The sequence below is a fragment of the Ursus americanus genome, chromosome 18 (genome assembly GCF_024610735.1).
Source record: "Ursus americanus isolate L20-20 chromosome 18, mUrsAme1.1.p, whole genome shotgun sequence".
Taxonomy (NCBI): Eukaryota; Metazoa; Chordata; class Mammalia; order Carnivora; family Ursidae; genus Ursus; species Ursus americanus.
In genome coordinates this window covers 46,232,837-46,249,663 of record NC_142144.1, presented here as the reverse complement: position 1 = coordinate 46,249,663, position 16,827 = coordinate 46,232,837, and the positions used below count along the sequence as shown (strand labels likewise).

The window sequence follows — 16,827 nt, the reverse complement described above, 5'->3', positions numbered from 1 at the left end:
AACTACAGTTTCCTCACTTAAAAATGGGGAAACAGGAAAACCAAGAATGGTTACACAACCTTAGAGTTTTGTTTGGTTTTTTTAAAACAGAGGCCTCAGAGTCATCTCATAATGAGGGAATTCTTCTAACTGTCGGCAGAACTCAAAGGAAGGGGGTAGAAAATGCAACTTTGAACATGACGATACGGGTTTCTGAAGCTCTTTCCAACACCAGGTCCTTCTGGAAAACTGTAGAAAAGATAGTAAATGAGTAATGCAAATAGAGGACAGATAAAATCGCAAAGAGATTAAAAAAAAAAAAAAAGGAAGCCAGACAATCACAACAAAAATAGTAACCCGGGATGAAAATGGTAGCTGTCTTCCCTGATGTGGTGAATCCCTCTCTTGTTATCCATGCCAACAAAAAAGACTTAAAAATCACTCGAGCCCCATTAACAGCAGACACTGCAAACTCACTTTGAATAAAAAGATTCAATATATATATATGTGCCATTATTAGTTTAAATTACCAAACCAGGATATAGTTTGATTACAGCGATCATAGTTCTAGAAACCATTACATTAACAGTGATTAAAACCACATTTAAATACTCTAGGACTTCTAGAACTCCAAGAAATCAGATTTCTAAGTTGTATAATAATTTCTATTACAGGATAAGCCTACATAATTTTGGAAATCATAAAAAAGGTGCATATCTTCTAGGCATCGTTAAGGTCTTCTATTTTCTTTCTTCCCAGTCTACCTGTCCTGTTTCTCACCTGCGTTTCTTACACTGTAACTAAAATAACACTACTCTTAGTTTTGAAAATGCTGTTATACTATAGAACTAATTATTAGCCAATTTAGCCTTAAAAAGTAAAAAGTCCAGGGGTGGAGGTGACTCGGTCAGTTAAGTGTCTGACTTCAGCTCAGGTGATGATCTCAGGGTCTTGGGATTAAGCAGCCCATTTGGGCTCCTCACTCAGCAGAGTCTGCTTGTCCCTCTGCCTCTTCCCACTCTAGTGTTTTTTCTCTCTCTCTCTCAAATAAATGAAAACCTTAAAAAAATTAAAGTAAAAGTCCAAAGAAGTGTACCAAAAGAAAACATAACTTAGACTTTCAATGAATTTGGTCATACTCCAGACAAAATAATTCCCTATGACAGCCTACAACTTTCATTCAACCTGGGTCGTTAATTCTGTCTCTAGAATGAGCGTGACAGGATGCTAGAACTGTAAGTGTTTTGGTTGTTACATGTAATACACATCAATAAATCTTGTTCCCCAAAAATATGCTTCTTCGGGGACAGATATGTACCCCTTTTTATAAGGAAATATACTTAAGGGAAGTCCATCTAGGTCTTGGCTAGCTGGCTACTCTGTTATTAGGAGTTCAGACTCTAAATATTACCCTGATTTTTATTTTACATTTGCTATTTCAAGACGTAAAATGTCTTCACATCCTAATGAATACTATTTCTCTACTTTTATTTAATAAGTAAAATTTAAAATCTCCCATAAACTTCTAATGCTAAGTTCTTAATAGGCTCCTTAGGATTATATTCCTATTTCCATCTTTTAAACTTTCATGGTATTTTAAACAAATTTTATTACAAGAATCTGTGTCACGATAGTCAACAAAAACTTAAGGCGTATGTTTACGTCCTAAACAATTTGCTAGATGCTAGCAGTACAATCAGATTCTGGCAGATTATTTTCACAATGCAACTTGTCAAACTTAGTCATTTCCATTTTCCCAATTTATTTTGCAAATAGTTAAAGTTATCCTCACAGAAACCCCTTTTTCTGTTGATTTTAAACACATGTTCATATAGTCACCTAACTTTTATCTCCCTCTTCATATGGAAAATACCACTTTTTTCTCTTGCCTTACCAGCAATGATTTCCTATATTGAATCTCCACCCGTGAATTCCTCATCTTCCTTCAACCTGCCTTTAAAAAGGAATATGGTGGGCGTGCCCGGGTGGCTCAGTCAGTTAAGTGTCTGCCTTTGCCTCAGGTCATGGTCTCAGGGTCCTGGGATGGAGCCCTGGCTTGGGCTCTGCTCAGGGGGTAGTCTGCTCCTCCCTCTCCCCCTGCCCCTCTGCCTCCACCCTCACACTCATGCAGGCTCTCGCTCTTTTAAAACAAATCTTAAAAAAAAAAAAAAAAAAAAAGAAGAAAAGAAAAAAGGAACATGGTCCTCTAGGGCTAAAGACCTGGTACAGGAAACAAATAATAGCTAAAATAATAGCAATAGCTTCCAGATATTGTATTCTAACTAAGCACTAGGAACTTATCCCACCCATTTTTTCAGTCACTTCATGAGAGAAAATAAGTGTTATTTTCACATCACATGAGAAAATGAGGCTCAGAACAATTCCTATGTTTAAATTCATACAACTAGTTTCTACTCCTGAAACTAGTATTACACTATCTGTTAACTAACTGGAATTTCAATAAAAACTTGAAGTAAAAAAAAATAAATTCATACAATGAGTAAGAGCTAGAACTGGGATTTGAATCCAGGTCTGCAGGATTCCCCAGTCTATGATTAGATGCTATATTAGATAAACATGAATGATCTCTCCTTTCCATTTGTATTCAGTAAAAGTAGCAGAAAAAACAAGAAACGGCTGAGTATTCTATTCTTTGGATATGGGTGAAGGAAACTTTTTCTTTTTTGGATCATTTACCGGTTTTTCCCCTTTTTTTAAAGATTTTATTTATTTATCTGACAGAGACAGAGAGAGAGGGAACACAAGCAAGGGGAATAGGAGAGGGAGAAGTAGGCTTCTCGCCAAGCAGGGATCCCGATGCGGGGCTCAATCCCAGGACCCTGGGATCACGACCCAAGCCGAAGGCAGACGCCCAACGGCTGAGCCACACAGGCACCCCCATTTACCTTTTTTTTTTTTTTTGAAGATTTTATTTATTTGAAAGAGAGAACGTGGGGGCGTTGGAGGGGAGAGGGAGAAGTAGGCTCCCCGCTGAGCAGAGCCCAATGCAGGGCTCGGTCCCAGGACCCTAGGATCACGCCCAGAGCCAAAAGCAGAAGCTTAACCTACTGAGCCACCGAGGTGTCCCTGGACCATTTACTCTTGGCCAGATATTTTGTGTGCTGTCTTTTCCCCAAAACAGCTCAATGACTGTGGATATGATCCCACAGTGATAGCTGGGGGAGCCAGGTGTCAAACCCAAGTCTGAATGACTCCAATCCTACACTGCCCAGGGCAGGGGCCCAGTGAGAGTGGGAACTGGCTGTGAAATCTGCCCCTTCAGAGAGGATCACCCCAGCGCTTCACAGCACATCACCGCCCTGTTTCCAACTGGCCAGTCTAACTCTGCAGTGTCTCGGAATGAGGCCATTTTTTCATAGAGTTCTTTTTTTTTTTTTTTAAAGATTTTATTTATTTATTTGACAGAGATAGAGACAGCCAGTGAGACAGGGAACACAAGCAGGGGGAGTGGGAGAGGAAGAAGCAGGCTCACAGTGGAGGAGCCTGATGTGGGGCTCGATCTCGTAACGCCAGGATCACGCCCTGAGCCGAAGGCAGACGCTTAACCGCTGTGCCACCCAGGCGCCCCTTTTCATAGAGTTCTTATTAGTGACTTGAGTTGCAAGTTTTCACAGGTTTGCTTTTCTTTTTTTAAGATTTTTATTTATTTATTTGACAGAGATAGAGACAGCCAGCAAGAGAGGGAACACAAGCAGGGGGAGTGGGAGAGGAAGAAGCAGGCTCATAGCGGAGGAGCCTGACGTGGGACTCGATCCCATAACGCCGGGATCACGCCCTGAGCCGAAGGCAGACGCTTAACCACTGTGCCACCCAGGCGCCCCACAGGTTTGCTTTTCAACTGCTAACTTTAAGTCAAGAGAGGATGAAACAGTACGAAGTATAAAACAGATTCTGTAATACTGATAATGTGATTAAAACCTACCTGCAAAACCACGCTCATGGGAGAATTATTATCATTACAATGTCCATACTATCCAAAGCAGACTAGAGACTCAAAGCACACCCTATAAAAATACCACAAGCATTTTCACAGAACTAGAACAAACAACCCTAAACTTTGTATGGAACCACGAAGACCTCGAATAGACAAAGTAGTCTTGAGAAAGAACCACACAGTGGAGGTATTACAATCCCAGATTCTGAGATACAGGACAAAGCTGAAGTAATCAAAACAGCATGGTACTGGCACAAAAACAGACACACAGATCAAAGGAACAGAACAGAAAGCCCAGAAATAAACCCATGATTATATGGTCAATTAATCTTCAACAAAGGAAGCAATATTATCCAATGGGGAAAAGACAGTCTCTCCTACAAGTGTTGAGAAAATGGGACAGCTACATGTGAAAGAAAGAAACTGGACCACTTTCTTATACCATACACAAAAACAAACTCGAAATGGATTAAAGACCTAAATGTGAGACCTACAACTGTTAAACTCCTAAAGAAAACATAGCCAGTAATCTCCTGGACATCAGCCTTAGCAACATACTTATACATATGTCTCCTCAGGCAAGAGAAACAAAAGCAAAACTAAACCATCGGGACTACACCAAAATAAAAAGCTTTTGCACAGTAAATGAAACTATCAACAAAACAAAAAGGCTACCTACTGAATGGGAGAACATATTTGAATGAGAAATATCTGATAAGGGGCTAATATCCAAATATATAGGAAGTACTTACACCAGAAAAACAAACAAACCAATTAAAAAATGGGCAGAAGAATTGAATAGACATGTTTTCAAAGAAAACCTACAGATGGCCTACAGGCATATTAGAAGACGCTCAACATCACTCATCATCAGGGAAATGCAAATCAAAACCACAATGAGATATCACCTCACACCTGGCAGTGTCTAGAATCAAAGAGACAAGAAACAACAAGTGTTGGTAAGGATGTGGAGAAAAGGCAACTGTTGGTGGGAATGTAAATTAATGTAGCCACTGGGGAAAACAGTATGGACTTTCCTTAACTATTTAAACATAAATACCATATAATCCAGTAACTCCACTACTGGATATTTATCCACAGAAAACAAAAACACTAATCGGAAAACATATGCACCCCTGTGATTATTGCCACATTATTTCTAATAGGCAAGTTACGGAAGCAACTCCAAGTGTCCATCCACAGGTGAATAAATAAAGATGTGGTGTGTGTGTGCACACACATGTACGTACGTACACACACACACACACACGAATACTACTCAGCCATGACAAGAAATGAGATCTTGCCATTTACAAAAACATGGATGGAGCTAGAGGGTATTATGCTAAGTGAAGTAAGTTAGAAAGAGAAAGACAAATATCATATAATTTGACTTATTTGTGATACCTAAACAACAAATGAACAACCAAAAAAATTAACAAATAAAACCTCCAATCAGACTCCTTAATCCAGGGAACTGACGGTTGCCCGACGTGGCTGAGGGGATGGGCAAAACAGAGAAAGGAGATTAAGAGGTACAAATGTCCAGCTATAAAATACGTCACAGGAATGAAAAGTACAGCATAAGGAATATAGTCAATAATACTGTGTGCGTGTGGTTTTTTTTTTTTTAAGATTTATTTTTTTATTTGAGAGAGAGAGGACACGCGCGCGTGCGCAAAAACGGAAGGGGGGAGAGGGAGAGAGAATCTGAAGCGGAGTCTGCGCTGAGCGTGGAGCCTGACGTCGGGTTCAATCTCATGACCCTACGATCACGACCTGAGCAGAAACCAAGAGTTGGCTGCTTAACCAGCTGTGCCATCCAGGAGCCCTCAATGATACTGTTCAAAAACGAAACGCAACGAAAGCCCACCTGCAGAAGCCTGGGAAGGAGACGGTTTGGGTCAATGCCGACACATATGTGCAGCAGCTCCAGCAGGGAGATGGACTGGCAAAGGCGCATCACAAGACCAATGGCGTAAAAAGTGTCAACCATGGAATCTGTGTCCAGGGGATTAAAAATAGATACAGTAAAAACTGGGTCACAATCCAAATCTATGCAGCACTTTGAAATAAAATTGTCACCATTTACTTCTTTTTTCATTGTACACGTGAGAAATTGCCTACCAGCTACTAAATTATTAAGAATACTATGCATCCAAAGAAAGCACTTCACATTATAGTACAACTTAGCTGCTCCTCCTCCAAAAAACGGAAACATTTGAAAAAGAAGGCCCGTGGCCAAAGCTATAGTATTTATGCTCTGTATATAATTCCCCAGATGTATCATAAAACAATTCCCACATAAAAGTAACCCGGCAGAATCTAGAACGTATCAACTGTAAACAGGTTGGAGATAAGCTTATTAAAGAAGCTGGCCTCTTTCATTGACAAGAAAATGACAAAGATGAGAAAAATATGATTTTAGAGAAGCTTTACGGAGAGGACATTCATAATGATGTCATATTTAATAACATCTCATGTGTGTCCTATACATACTTGGTTAATGCTTTCCAGACCTTTGTTAGAACCTGGGCCTCTGGTGGGGCCTTTGGAGTCTGCGTTGCAGAGAGCCCATACTTACATTTGGAAAGACCTGAAATAGGAGAGAAAAACTACTCCTCTAAATAGGATAAATTTGTTGGTTTAAATTTTAAAATGAAATTCCGCCACATTAAGAAACGTCTAGGGAAGACCTGGCTGTCTTTACTGCCCATTCATTCACATAATTCACGGAGCACTTAAGGGTTTCCCTTCTCAACCGCTCTGAGGTGAACACTGTTGTCATCATCCCCATTTCACAGATGGTTCCTGAGGCGCAGTCCGCGCTCTCATCCACGGCCCCGCACCTGCTACAACAGAGCGTTATCACGGCTCTGTGATAGGGAAGGAAGCAGGTGTTACTCCTCAGGGGATCAGACTGTTACCAAGCTCCGTAATTTACACACTGACTCAGGAATTGTATTGAACTCCCACTTAGCTGTTTTCAGTCTGCTTTCCATATGAATGGTTGTGTTGCTTTAATAAGAGGCTTCGTTAATTATAACAGTAGGATAATAATTAAGAAATAAACACACTCCTGACTAAAGCAATTTTTCCCACTGGAAAGGCCAAGCAGGATAAGAAAGTTCGCTGCTTTTAACTCTTGGCGTGAATGACTTGTAATATGCCCACAAAGCCCCAGCTAACTTCCAAGGCCTAGAAGGGTTGATGTTTTTCCTATACGCATGCAGGAAGTTTGCCCACCGCTCGTGTTTTCCTCTGCTTGAAGACTCCCAACATTCATAGTTGAAATTCAAGCCTTCGGTTGTATCTTTGGAGGTTGCTGAAGGCAGCAATTTAACTGCAGGTTTGCAGTAAGAAAAAGCAATCTAAGATAGTTATGGTACCTCAGAATTACATTAATTTCCTTACGATACAGAAGTCTGAATTGATGAGCACAGCAAGACTTTTCCTGGGTATTTCTTTGTGTTTGTTTCTAGCTGAAACCAGCAGTTGCTCAAACTGTCAAGTCACCCAACAGTTGTAAACTGCGACGACACTTACCCATGTGGGGATGGAGCATGAGAAGAATATTGTTTCGACAGTTACTTAGTGATTCATTCCTTAAAAACTGAAATGCCAATTACAATCTTTACTTTTTAGAGAACTGGAGGAAACATGACTTTCACCATTAATACCAACTCCCATACAGATGGGGAGTCATCTATAAGGTGAGTCACTTACTTAGGGACACATTACTTCTTAAGGGGACCAAACGGAACCCTGGGGACTATACAGTTTTTTCCTTCACTTATTAGTAGTCTCTAGTTATCTTCAGCCTGAGGAATAAAAAAACAAGGGAAGAATTTGGTGAATTCCTGAGTTCTCTGCACAAATGTGCTACTGGAATTTACAGATTTCCTCAAAACCCATCAAATCTGCTAAGGTCTGCTGCAGAACCAAAAAAGAAGAGACAGATGGCACCACCCCCATGCCATGTCAGTGTTTTCAGGGCAAACTGCCTAGTCAGAGGGAAGTCAAGTCCCTCTCCCTCATCTCACCTGCCCCCTTCTCTAAAAAGGTTTTGCTTTTTGCAATGAGCGAGAAGTATGGTTACTGAAAAATATGGCTACTAAATTTTATAGCAGTGAAAGATATTAGGTGAAGTTCACAGAAGTTGAAAAATTAACATAAGCAGGACTAGGTGAAAACAAGTATTGAAAGTTAAAAATCCAAAACGGTTTCTGGAGTTTTACCTTCTCCAAATGAAAAGAACCGGACTGTCATATTGGTAAATATCCATGAGTGGCCACAGAACTGGATTAAGTAGTAGATGAAAAGATAGGTGTTCTTTCTATACCTATAAATACAGGAAAATACCATTAAGTACTTCCTTCATAATAATCTTTTTGGTATTACATACAAATCTTTTGGACCACCTAAGCAAGCAAGAGAAAACCATTCTATATCAGAGTCTTTTATTTGGTTACTCCTATAATGCATATCAGATTTTGGAAGGACCCAAAGCACACATTATCTGCTAAAAGGAGTCTCCTGAGTTTGCTTAAAGCCAAGCATGGCTCTATTTCAAAATTCACTTTCAGCTTTGAGGAAGTTCTAACCTTGTTCTCACGAAGGGCTAAAGTATAAGCATTGCAAAATTGGCTTTGAATATTTAAAAAAAAAAATGCTGAGGGTTTGACATGCTCAGTGTGTCCCTGCAGCTCAGTCTGCAGCTCAGTCTGCTAAGTGCAAACCCTGAGATCACTGGTTTATAGTCACAAGAGGGGAGCGGTGGTGGTGGCATTTCCAAATGGTGAATGATTCAGTACTTGGCCATACCTGACTTGTGAACACATTATATGATGGGGGACAGTACCTCGCCACTGCCTATTATATTTGCAAGGGCAGACTGTTTCCTTCACCAGACACACATTAGAAAGCAGTTTAGTGGCTCAGGCCAGAAAAGGGAAGTCAAGCTGGGTTTAAAACTGGGTTGCTGGGGAGATGACGAAGGGATGATTGACAGATACACAGTCTGAGGTAGTTAGGAAAAGCATGGTTTGAAATGTGCCCTGGGGGTTCAGAAGGGTGGTGGGAAGGACCCTGCCGGTACAGACGAGGATTTCTCCTAGTCGGAGATGTGAAACCTCGGAGAAACGAGGCAAATAAGGAGGAAGCAGGTACAGGGTAACTTGATGACAGGCACCCTACAGATAATGCGAACTACTAAGAGGGGTGGGCGGAAGAAGTCCTTCCTTAAACCTGCATCAGAATCACCTGGCGTGTTGGTTAAACATACACATCCCCAAGTCCACTGAACCGGGCTCTGGGGTCCACACCCCAATACCACTTAACTGGGCTCTGGAACCTACACATGCGACAGGTGTTTCTGCTGCAGGTAGATCTAAAACCCACCCCGCGACACCGGGTCCGTGAAAGTCGAGGAAAAGACTCCTCGTGGGCAGAGAAGGAAGGAAAGAGGGACTGGTAGAGGGCGCACAAAAGGAAGGGGTGGCAGCGTAGCCTGTCCTTCCCATTTCCTCGTCCGTAGATGGGGGAAATAACAAAGTCTTCCTCCTAGGGTTCTCGAGAGAAGTGAAAACCAGCTAAAGCCTGTCGAGAGTTCAAGGGCGCGCGGGGTTCAAGGTTGCGCAGCGCCGTGCTGCGGGTGCCCGCCCAGTCGCCGGCGGGCGTGGGGGGGGAGGAACCCCTCCCCTGGCGCCCCATCCCCCGCACCCCTCGCCTTCCGCCACCGGCCAGGCGCCCTACCTGGGCTGCAGCCAGGCGGGCAGCGCCATGGGTTTCGTGGGCCGCCGCCGCCGGGCCCTCCAGCGCTGTCAGGGAAGGAGCACCCGCCGGGGAGCGCGGGAGGGTCGGCCCCGTGGACAAGCTCTGGCCCGGAAAGGCGGGGCCTCTCCACACTCAGCAATTTACAAAACACACACACACACACACACACACACACACACACACACACGCGGGGCCTCTCCACACTCAGCAATTTACAAAACACACACACACACACACACACACACACACACACATACACACACACACACACACACACAAAACCAAAAACCTAAGGTCGTGCTTTGGGAACAAAGCCAAGTTCCTGAAGTTCCTGCCGGGGCGAGAGCGCGCTGCACCGCGAATGCGGGACCCGGGCGCTGCACGTGCGCGAGGCTGGGCTGGGCTGCAGCCCGGGGGTTCACGAAGCTCCTGCCAGGACTCTCTAATCTTTGCATTGACACTCCGTTGCAGCCGCGTGGAATTAATGGACCCTCCCCCTTAACCTCCAAAATCAGGCTTGCAGCCACGCCATCCCTAAAGATGTTCGGGCCCCAGGTGGGCGCCGGCGTCTCTTACTACCCTCACCTGTGAGAGCCGGTCAGCGAGGAAGCGTGTGGGCGCACCTTCCCTAACCCCTTCTTTTCAGCTATGGGTCCTGATTCCTTCAGGATCGGGCACCCTTGCCCTCTAATTGTCCCCTGGGTCTTCACAGATGCTTCCAAAACCTTTTATTCACGTTGTGTTTTTCTTCCTATCCTATGCGCACCCCCTCGGAAATCCTCATCACTGAGACCTATGGCATTACTGTCTCTTTCTTGCTCAGAGGACCCACCTCCTACTTTGCTGCTTACATCCAGACCACCTTCCAGCTTCTCCACCCTCTAAGGGAAAAATCCCCAAATAAATTCAAAACAAACAAAAAGCCAAGAAAGCCTTTGCAAGTAAGTGGGTGGGCAACACCTGATTTTTGGAGCTGGAGGTAGTTATGCCCATTTTACCTACGGGAAAGTTGAGGCGTTTGAAAAAAGTATTACGTCACTTGCCACAGTTGGCACGACTGATGAAGTGAAGGGCAGTATTAGAACTCCAGGGCCGCAGTGTTTTCATCAGGCCAGAGGCTCCTCCCTCGCAGTCCATTCTGACCTCCCGCAGCAGAGTCCACCTCTCACGGCTACATTTCTCAGGGTTTTCACCCACCCCTGCCCCCTGCCCGAGCTTCATCCCTCCCCTGCATCCACCAGTCCCTCTCAGAATCCCTCCATGTATCATTGCCACTGCCACTTTTCGCACCCTCAACCTCTCCCTTCCCTGGGCCGGCACCACAGTGTAGGAACGTGTTCAGATCTCTTGTACCCGAGAATTAAACGTTTTATTCTTTCCACCTCTCTCTTGGTGAGCTCTCTCCCCCTCCTTTTCTCATAACTGTCTGCCTGATGCTTCTTTCATTTCTTAACATCGTCCTGTTTCATCACACCCTACACTTTGACTTTCCTTCTCAACGCCTCCCTGAAACCGCTCTCTCGGGGAGCTGCCTTCATGTCCTCAGTCCTCATCCTATGCTCACCGTGTTGACGACTCCACACAGTCCTGGCTCTGTGCGAGCATTTGATCTAACGGGGAAACAGATACACAAGCAAACACTGGTGGCTAACCTGTCACTGACGCTCAGGCCAAGCCACGAGAGGAAAGTCCTGGATGGCCTGGAGTGGGGCAGAAAGACTGCCCAGAGGAAGTGACCCTTTATCACCAAACACAGCCCCCGCGACTACCTCCTCCACCCCCTCCTCCACCAGCCTGCTGCATTTACCAACTTCACATCTCCTCCCTTTACCACTGCAGCTCTGCACACTCTACTTCTCTCGCCTCTGTTCTCTTTCTCTCTCTCTCTAGATGGCTCCCCTTCTCCTGCTCTATTTCTTCGAAGTTTACCCCCCACATCTTGTCCATTTGCCACCATGTTATCCCTCCGCACAGGCACCCACCACACAGGCTTTATCTCCATGCAGACAACAGCCAACTGTATTATCTCCAGCTCCTACTTTTTTTTTTTCCTAAATACCAGCTCTGGCCTTTCAACAGCTTCTGGATACTTCTGCATGAAAAGGCTGCTGTAACTTCCAATTGAGCCCGTGTGGCATACCGACTTTCTTCTCAAATCACAGCCTTATTTCCCACAGGGAGACCACCATTTTCCTAGTCGTTCAGGTTTAAAATTTTGAATCATCATTAAGTCTCCCCATCCAATCAAATTCTATTGACTCCATCCTTTCCAGATCCCTTACTGGTCACTAGCATTCCACTTCCATTCGTTATGACCTAGAACCTGAGTAAAAAGGACACAAAAGAGCTCCCTTTTACTTGCCAGATAAAGAACTATAAACAAAAGAGCGGTTTCAAATCAAGCAGTCAGGGAATTCTACCTATTTTTCAAGGAATAAGCGCAGAAGAGAGCTTCCAAGAGAACGTCTGGGGTGCGGAGCAAAATTCTCCCTTTCCTTTGGCAGAGCTCAGGGTGGGTCCTCTTCAGGTTCTGCCAGCATTACTGAAACGGCCTCCACCAGCCTTCCTGCCTCCTCTTTCTACCCAGAAGAATTCTTAAAACACAGTCCTGTTCCAGCTATTCCCCTGGTCAAAAGTCCTTGCTGGTTCCTTGTTGCCTGCTACAGTTACATTGTGAGAGTAGGCCGTTCAGTTTTAACAGGATGCCAGGAGCCCGGCAAAGGGGGAGTGGAGGCCCGTTATCAGCACAGTTAGCAACCTGTCCCAGGCGCACACCACAAACAAAACCACAAGAAACCAGATCAGACCAGACAGGCCCAAGACAAAGAAGGCCTGACACCCTGACCAAGTAGGGGCAAAGAAATCCCCTCCCCAAATAATAAATATTCCACCCCTTGGTTAACAACTGCCAAGACAAGATAGAGACCCAAAATCCCGGGCACAGCGTCCCTTGAGCTGGCCCACTCTCACATCTTGAGAGTGTACTTTAAGAAATTCTTCACTTGCACTGTTCAACCACTGTCTCCGCCGTCCTTGAATTCTTGTGATAAGACCAAGAGCCTCTGGTGATGTCCAAGGGACAGGCTGGGTGAGAGCCGCAGGGCCCACAGGTCTCCCCAGTCCACCTGGCAACAGGAGCTCATCTTGCCTCCGAGTCTGTCACAGGTGCTGACATCTTGAACCATCCTATCCTGCCCCCAATCCCAACCCCAACCCCAATCAATTAGAACAACACTGACTGTGTGCTGGCCACACCAGGTATTCTGGTCATCATGCCTCTGGGAAACTTTTCTCCTCTATTCCGAATTTCTCTTCTGCCTCCTCCTCAACTCACAGCCCTGTATTTACCTGTCAAAGTTTGATTCATCCTTGAAAGCCCTTCCCAGGGCTTCCTCAAGCAGCCACGCGGGACTAACAGAGGTCCATCGTGGGACCTGTTTGAGGTGTGGTATCTGCCTGCTCGGCTAGATCACGGATTCCCAGAGAGCGACCCTCTTACTAACAGTAAGAGTGGGACAAGTCTTAACTTCTCCAAATAAAGTTTCTGTTCCCCAACTACACAACCGTTGGGATTAAATAAGAAAATGTATAAAACATGTAAAATATATGATTGTCCTCTCCCAAAATTACAACCAGAATAAAACAAACTTTCAGCAATACTTGCATTTTTGAAATATGTACAGTGGACTCTCAATTATCTACTGGTACAGATGTCAGAGGCCAAGATAGTTCAAATAACTCAATATATTGTCTTTTGAAGGAACTTTAACATTATTTGAACATGTCAGGTTTTTTTTTCTTGGGCAAATGTTTAAATGTGTTTTCATCCCTATGAACACAATTGGAAGACTAAAGCCTCAAAATATATTTCATACCAAGAACAGACTGACTCGAGATTTTTTTAAACCATGCACAAAAAGTGATAAAGGATAACTATTTCACAATGATCTTCAGAGAAATTGAAATTAAGTCCAGACTGCACATCCTGACTGTGGACACTTAACCATCCATTGTATTGTATGTGTGGATTTTTTCTCTCCCACAATGGTAAGCTCATTTTTAAATGCCAATACTTCATGCAATATTCACTGAAAACAGAAATTCTGGAAAAGTGGCCCATCGCCCACTTTTGCTTCCATTGGCCACAAATGGCTCCATAAGGAACCACTTATACTCTGATAACTTTCATTTCTAGATTTTTTTTTTCTACCACCTAGAATTTTCAAGGATCCTCTCCCTTTTTCCCATTCCCAGTCCCATAGTACAGACTGGAAATTTCACAGGCTGCTGGACCCAAATAAAACCCTCAAGATTATGTGGCCCAATCTCCTTATTTCACAGGCACCTAAAAACCAATGAAAGCTGGGTTGAGAGTGCCTTCCAACCCACCGTGCAAAATTTCAGCCATATTTGCCCCATTACTTAATCTTACTCAGGCATTAGTCATAGTCATCTCTTGTAATCTTTGCTTGTATACGCTCTTATCCTCTATTATCACTCTTTTTCAGCTGTTCCGAAGCATTGCTTGCACTTCGCTGCTAGAACTTTAACCATCCTTCCTTTAAATAGCTTTGACCCTACTACTCCATTCAAAAGATCAAACCCTGGGGTGCCTGGGTGCTCAGTCAGTTAAGTGTCTCTTAATTTAGGCTCAGGTCATGATCTTAGGTTCATGAGATCGAGCCCCGTGTCAGAAGCCTGCTTAAGATATTCTCTCTCGCACGTGCGCTCTCTCTTCTCTCTCTCTCTCCCCCCCCAGCCCCTCCCCACCTTCTCATACTCTCCAAAAAAAAAAGAAAAAAAGAAAAGAAGAAGAAGATCAAAGCCTGGACTGGGATACTTGCCTTGTCACATCATCATTCCCCAATCTCCCCCCTGTCCTCCTCCTAATAGATTCAAGTGTGTAACTGGCTCATTCAATTACACAGAAGCCATTTTTTCAATTGGTTTTTTTATGCCATGGACCCTCTCCTCTTCCACATATCTCACTGAATCCTCAGAGCAATCCTATGAGATGGTAACTATTCTTACCCAATATTATAGATGAGGAAAAAAGGTTAGAGCTCTTAAATTATCCTAAGATCAAGACAACTAGTAAATGCTGGAACTGAGATTAGAACTTTAGTCTGTCTCCAGATACTGAATTCTTAACCACTATATTAACTTGTTTCACATGATTGTTCAGTATTTGTTCACAAATACTGTTACATATAACAGAGTCAAAGTATAAGTCTACGCAAAACCCAAAACAAACAACCCAATAAAAAAGTCAAAAGCATAAGCACACACTTCACCAAAGGAGATACCCAGATGGCCAAGACAATGAAAAGATGCTCAACATCATTAGTCATTAGGGAAATGCAAATTAAAGACACAACGAGATATCACTACACAGCTAGGAGAATGGATAAAATGAAAAAAGGCTCACCGACTCCATTCTAAATGAGAGTTCCTTTTTTTTAATTTTCATATTCCCCACTTTTGATCAAGATCTTTCTTTGAAAGCATTACTGATTGAGAGTCACATTTTCCATATTTAGTGGTTTTGTCCCTCAGTGCCAGGAAGGACCTTTCCTGGGTGTCACGTCCTACATTAGAGGGAAAGGGCATAGTGGTTAGAAACCACGTAAGGCCACATCTGAGCTAACAAGGAAGGTTAGGAGGGAGAAACTCTCAGGGTCTCCCACCTAAAGTTTTTATCTTCTCCAGGTCCTAATAGTTGGAGATCATCTCAAAGCATTGAGCCAGCATCACCTTATTGGGTACATAATTTTTAACAAGTTTTACGGGCAACAATATACAAAACTTAAATTATACAAAGCGGAAGTGACAGCAATTCCAAATTGTATCATGGTTCTAAACCAGGCCTCTACATCTGCAAGTAGCCACTGAAATTTTTATTGGCGTTTATTCCGACTTAGGAGAGAGCTTTTCCCTATTGAAGGCAAACCCGAAGTCATGTGTGCCTTCTGGAAGTCTCCACTTAAAGCGACCATGAAAGCAAAATAGTGAAGACTGCAAGAGCACACTGAAAGAATTAAGCAAGTGCATTTGGGAAGACACAGTACAAGTATACACATGAAACGATCGCCAGCAAAGTTTCTGCAAAAAAGCAAAACTTCAAAGACATTTTAATGCAGTACTGTTATCTCAAAAGAACTGTTTGCAACGAAATGTGTTATTGATAATACAGCCCCTAAGTTTGTAAATTCAGAGAACATCAATCTAGGTAAGAATCCAAAGCCAGTTAATAGTTCAGATTAAAAAAGACTTTTGTGACTTCTGAACCTTCTAACCCTTCAGAAAAAGCAAATGAAAACTTTAATTGTCCTGGCATCGTGATGAGGCTGTTTCCAAAAGGCCATAAACAAAGAAGAGGTTCCTTCCTCTCACAAGGGCTTGGGAAATGCCAATAGGGGCACGGTCTTTCCACAAGAGAAAAAGCAACAGTGTGAAGGAAAAGGTGTACAGGCCTGACCTGGACCTCTTGGGAGAGTGTCTCAGCTGATGTCATCTGCTTCAGTGCCAGGAAATCTTTACTCTCAGGTCCAGCCAGGGTTTGGTGCTTTCTTCAGATGTGTCACATGAATCTAAGAGTCTATTCCCTCGAGTTCAGTGGCATAAGGGCTGCTTAGCAGTTCCTGGTAAGGGCCTTTCCAGTGAGGTAGAAGACTCCTTCTGGGGGGTCTTTCTCGATAGAGGAAATCTCTAGGTTGCAAGATGTGATCTTTAAGGTCACAGTCTCTCAGGAGACTGCTCTGCCAAAGCATGGTTATTTTTAATAGAAGCAATTAGGCCTTTATGCTATTGAATTATATTTCCTTTTATCAACTATGGGCCAAAGGAGGCAGGCGACAAGTGTACTGGACATCCTGTGACTATCTCAAAGACTAGAGTCTATGAGTTCCCAAGGGACAGATCTGTGATTGAGAAGACCAATAGCAGTGCTTCAGGCCAAGGTATCTGGAGGGTCTCTACGAATTTTGCCGAGTCTCAGTAGTGCCCTTAGGACATGTGACTAACCCTGAGGACTGAGGATGGTATGCACGATGGAAGTGTTATAAAACTGGCCAAATAGCACAGACTTCTCAAACTAGCTGACTAGTAAAATGGGTTCC

General features: G+C 43.5%; 1 protein-coding gene across 2 annotated transcripts in view; it reads right to left on the bottom strand.

The window, feature by feature from the left end:
- HACD4 (3-hydroxyacyl-CoA dehydratase 4) overlaps positions 1–12,148 on the bottom strand; it is a 38,685-nt gene extending 26,537 nt beyond the window's left edge. Inside the window, exons 1-3 of one of the 2 annotated variants that reach the window (XM_087869613.1) lie at positions 12,130–12,148; positions 8,173–8,276; positions 5,808–5,935 (exon numbers count right to left, since the gene is read on the bottom strand). In XM_087869613.1, coding sequence (XP_087725739.1) covers positions 5,808–5,935; positions 8,173–8,203 — 159 coding nt within the window. In that variant the 5' untranslated portion in view covers positions 8,204–8,276; positions 12,130–12,148. Of the gene's footprint in view, positions 1–5,807; positions 5,936–8,172; positions 8,277–9,688; positions 9,918–12,129 lie in introns of those variants that run through there. The other variant, XM_045780391.2, reaches the window with a different exon arrangement.
- Positions 12,149–16,827: the final 4,679 nt, after the last annotated feature.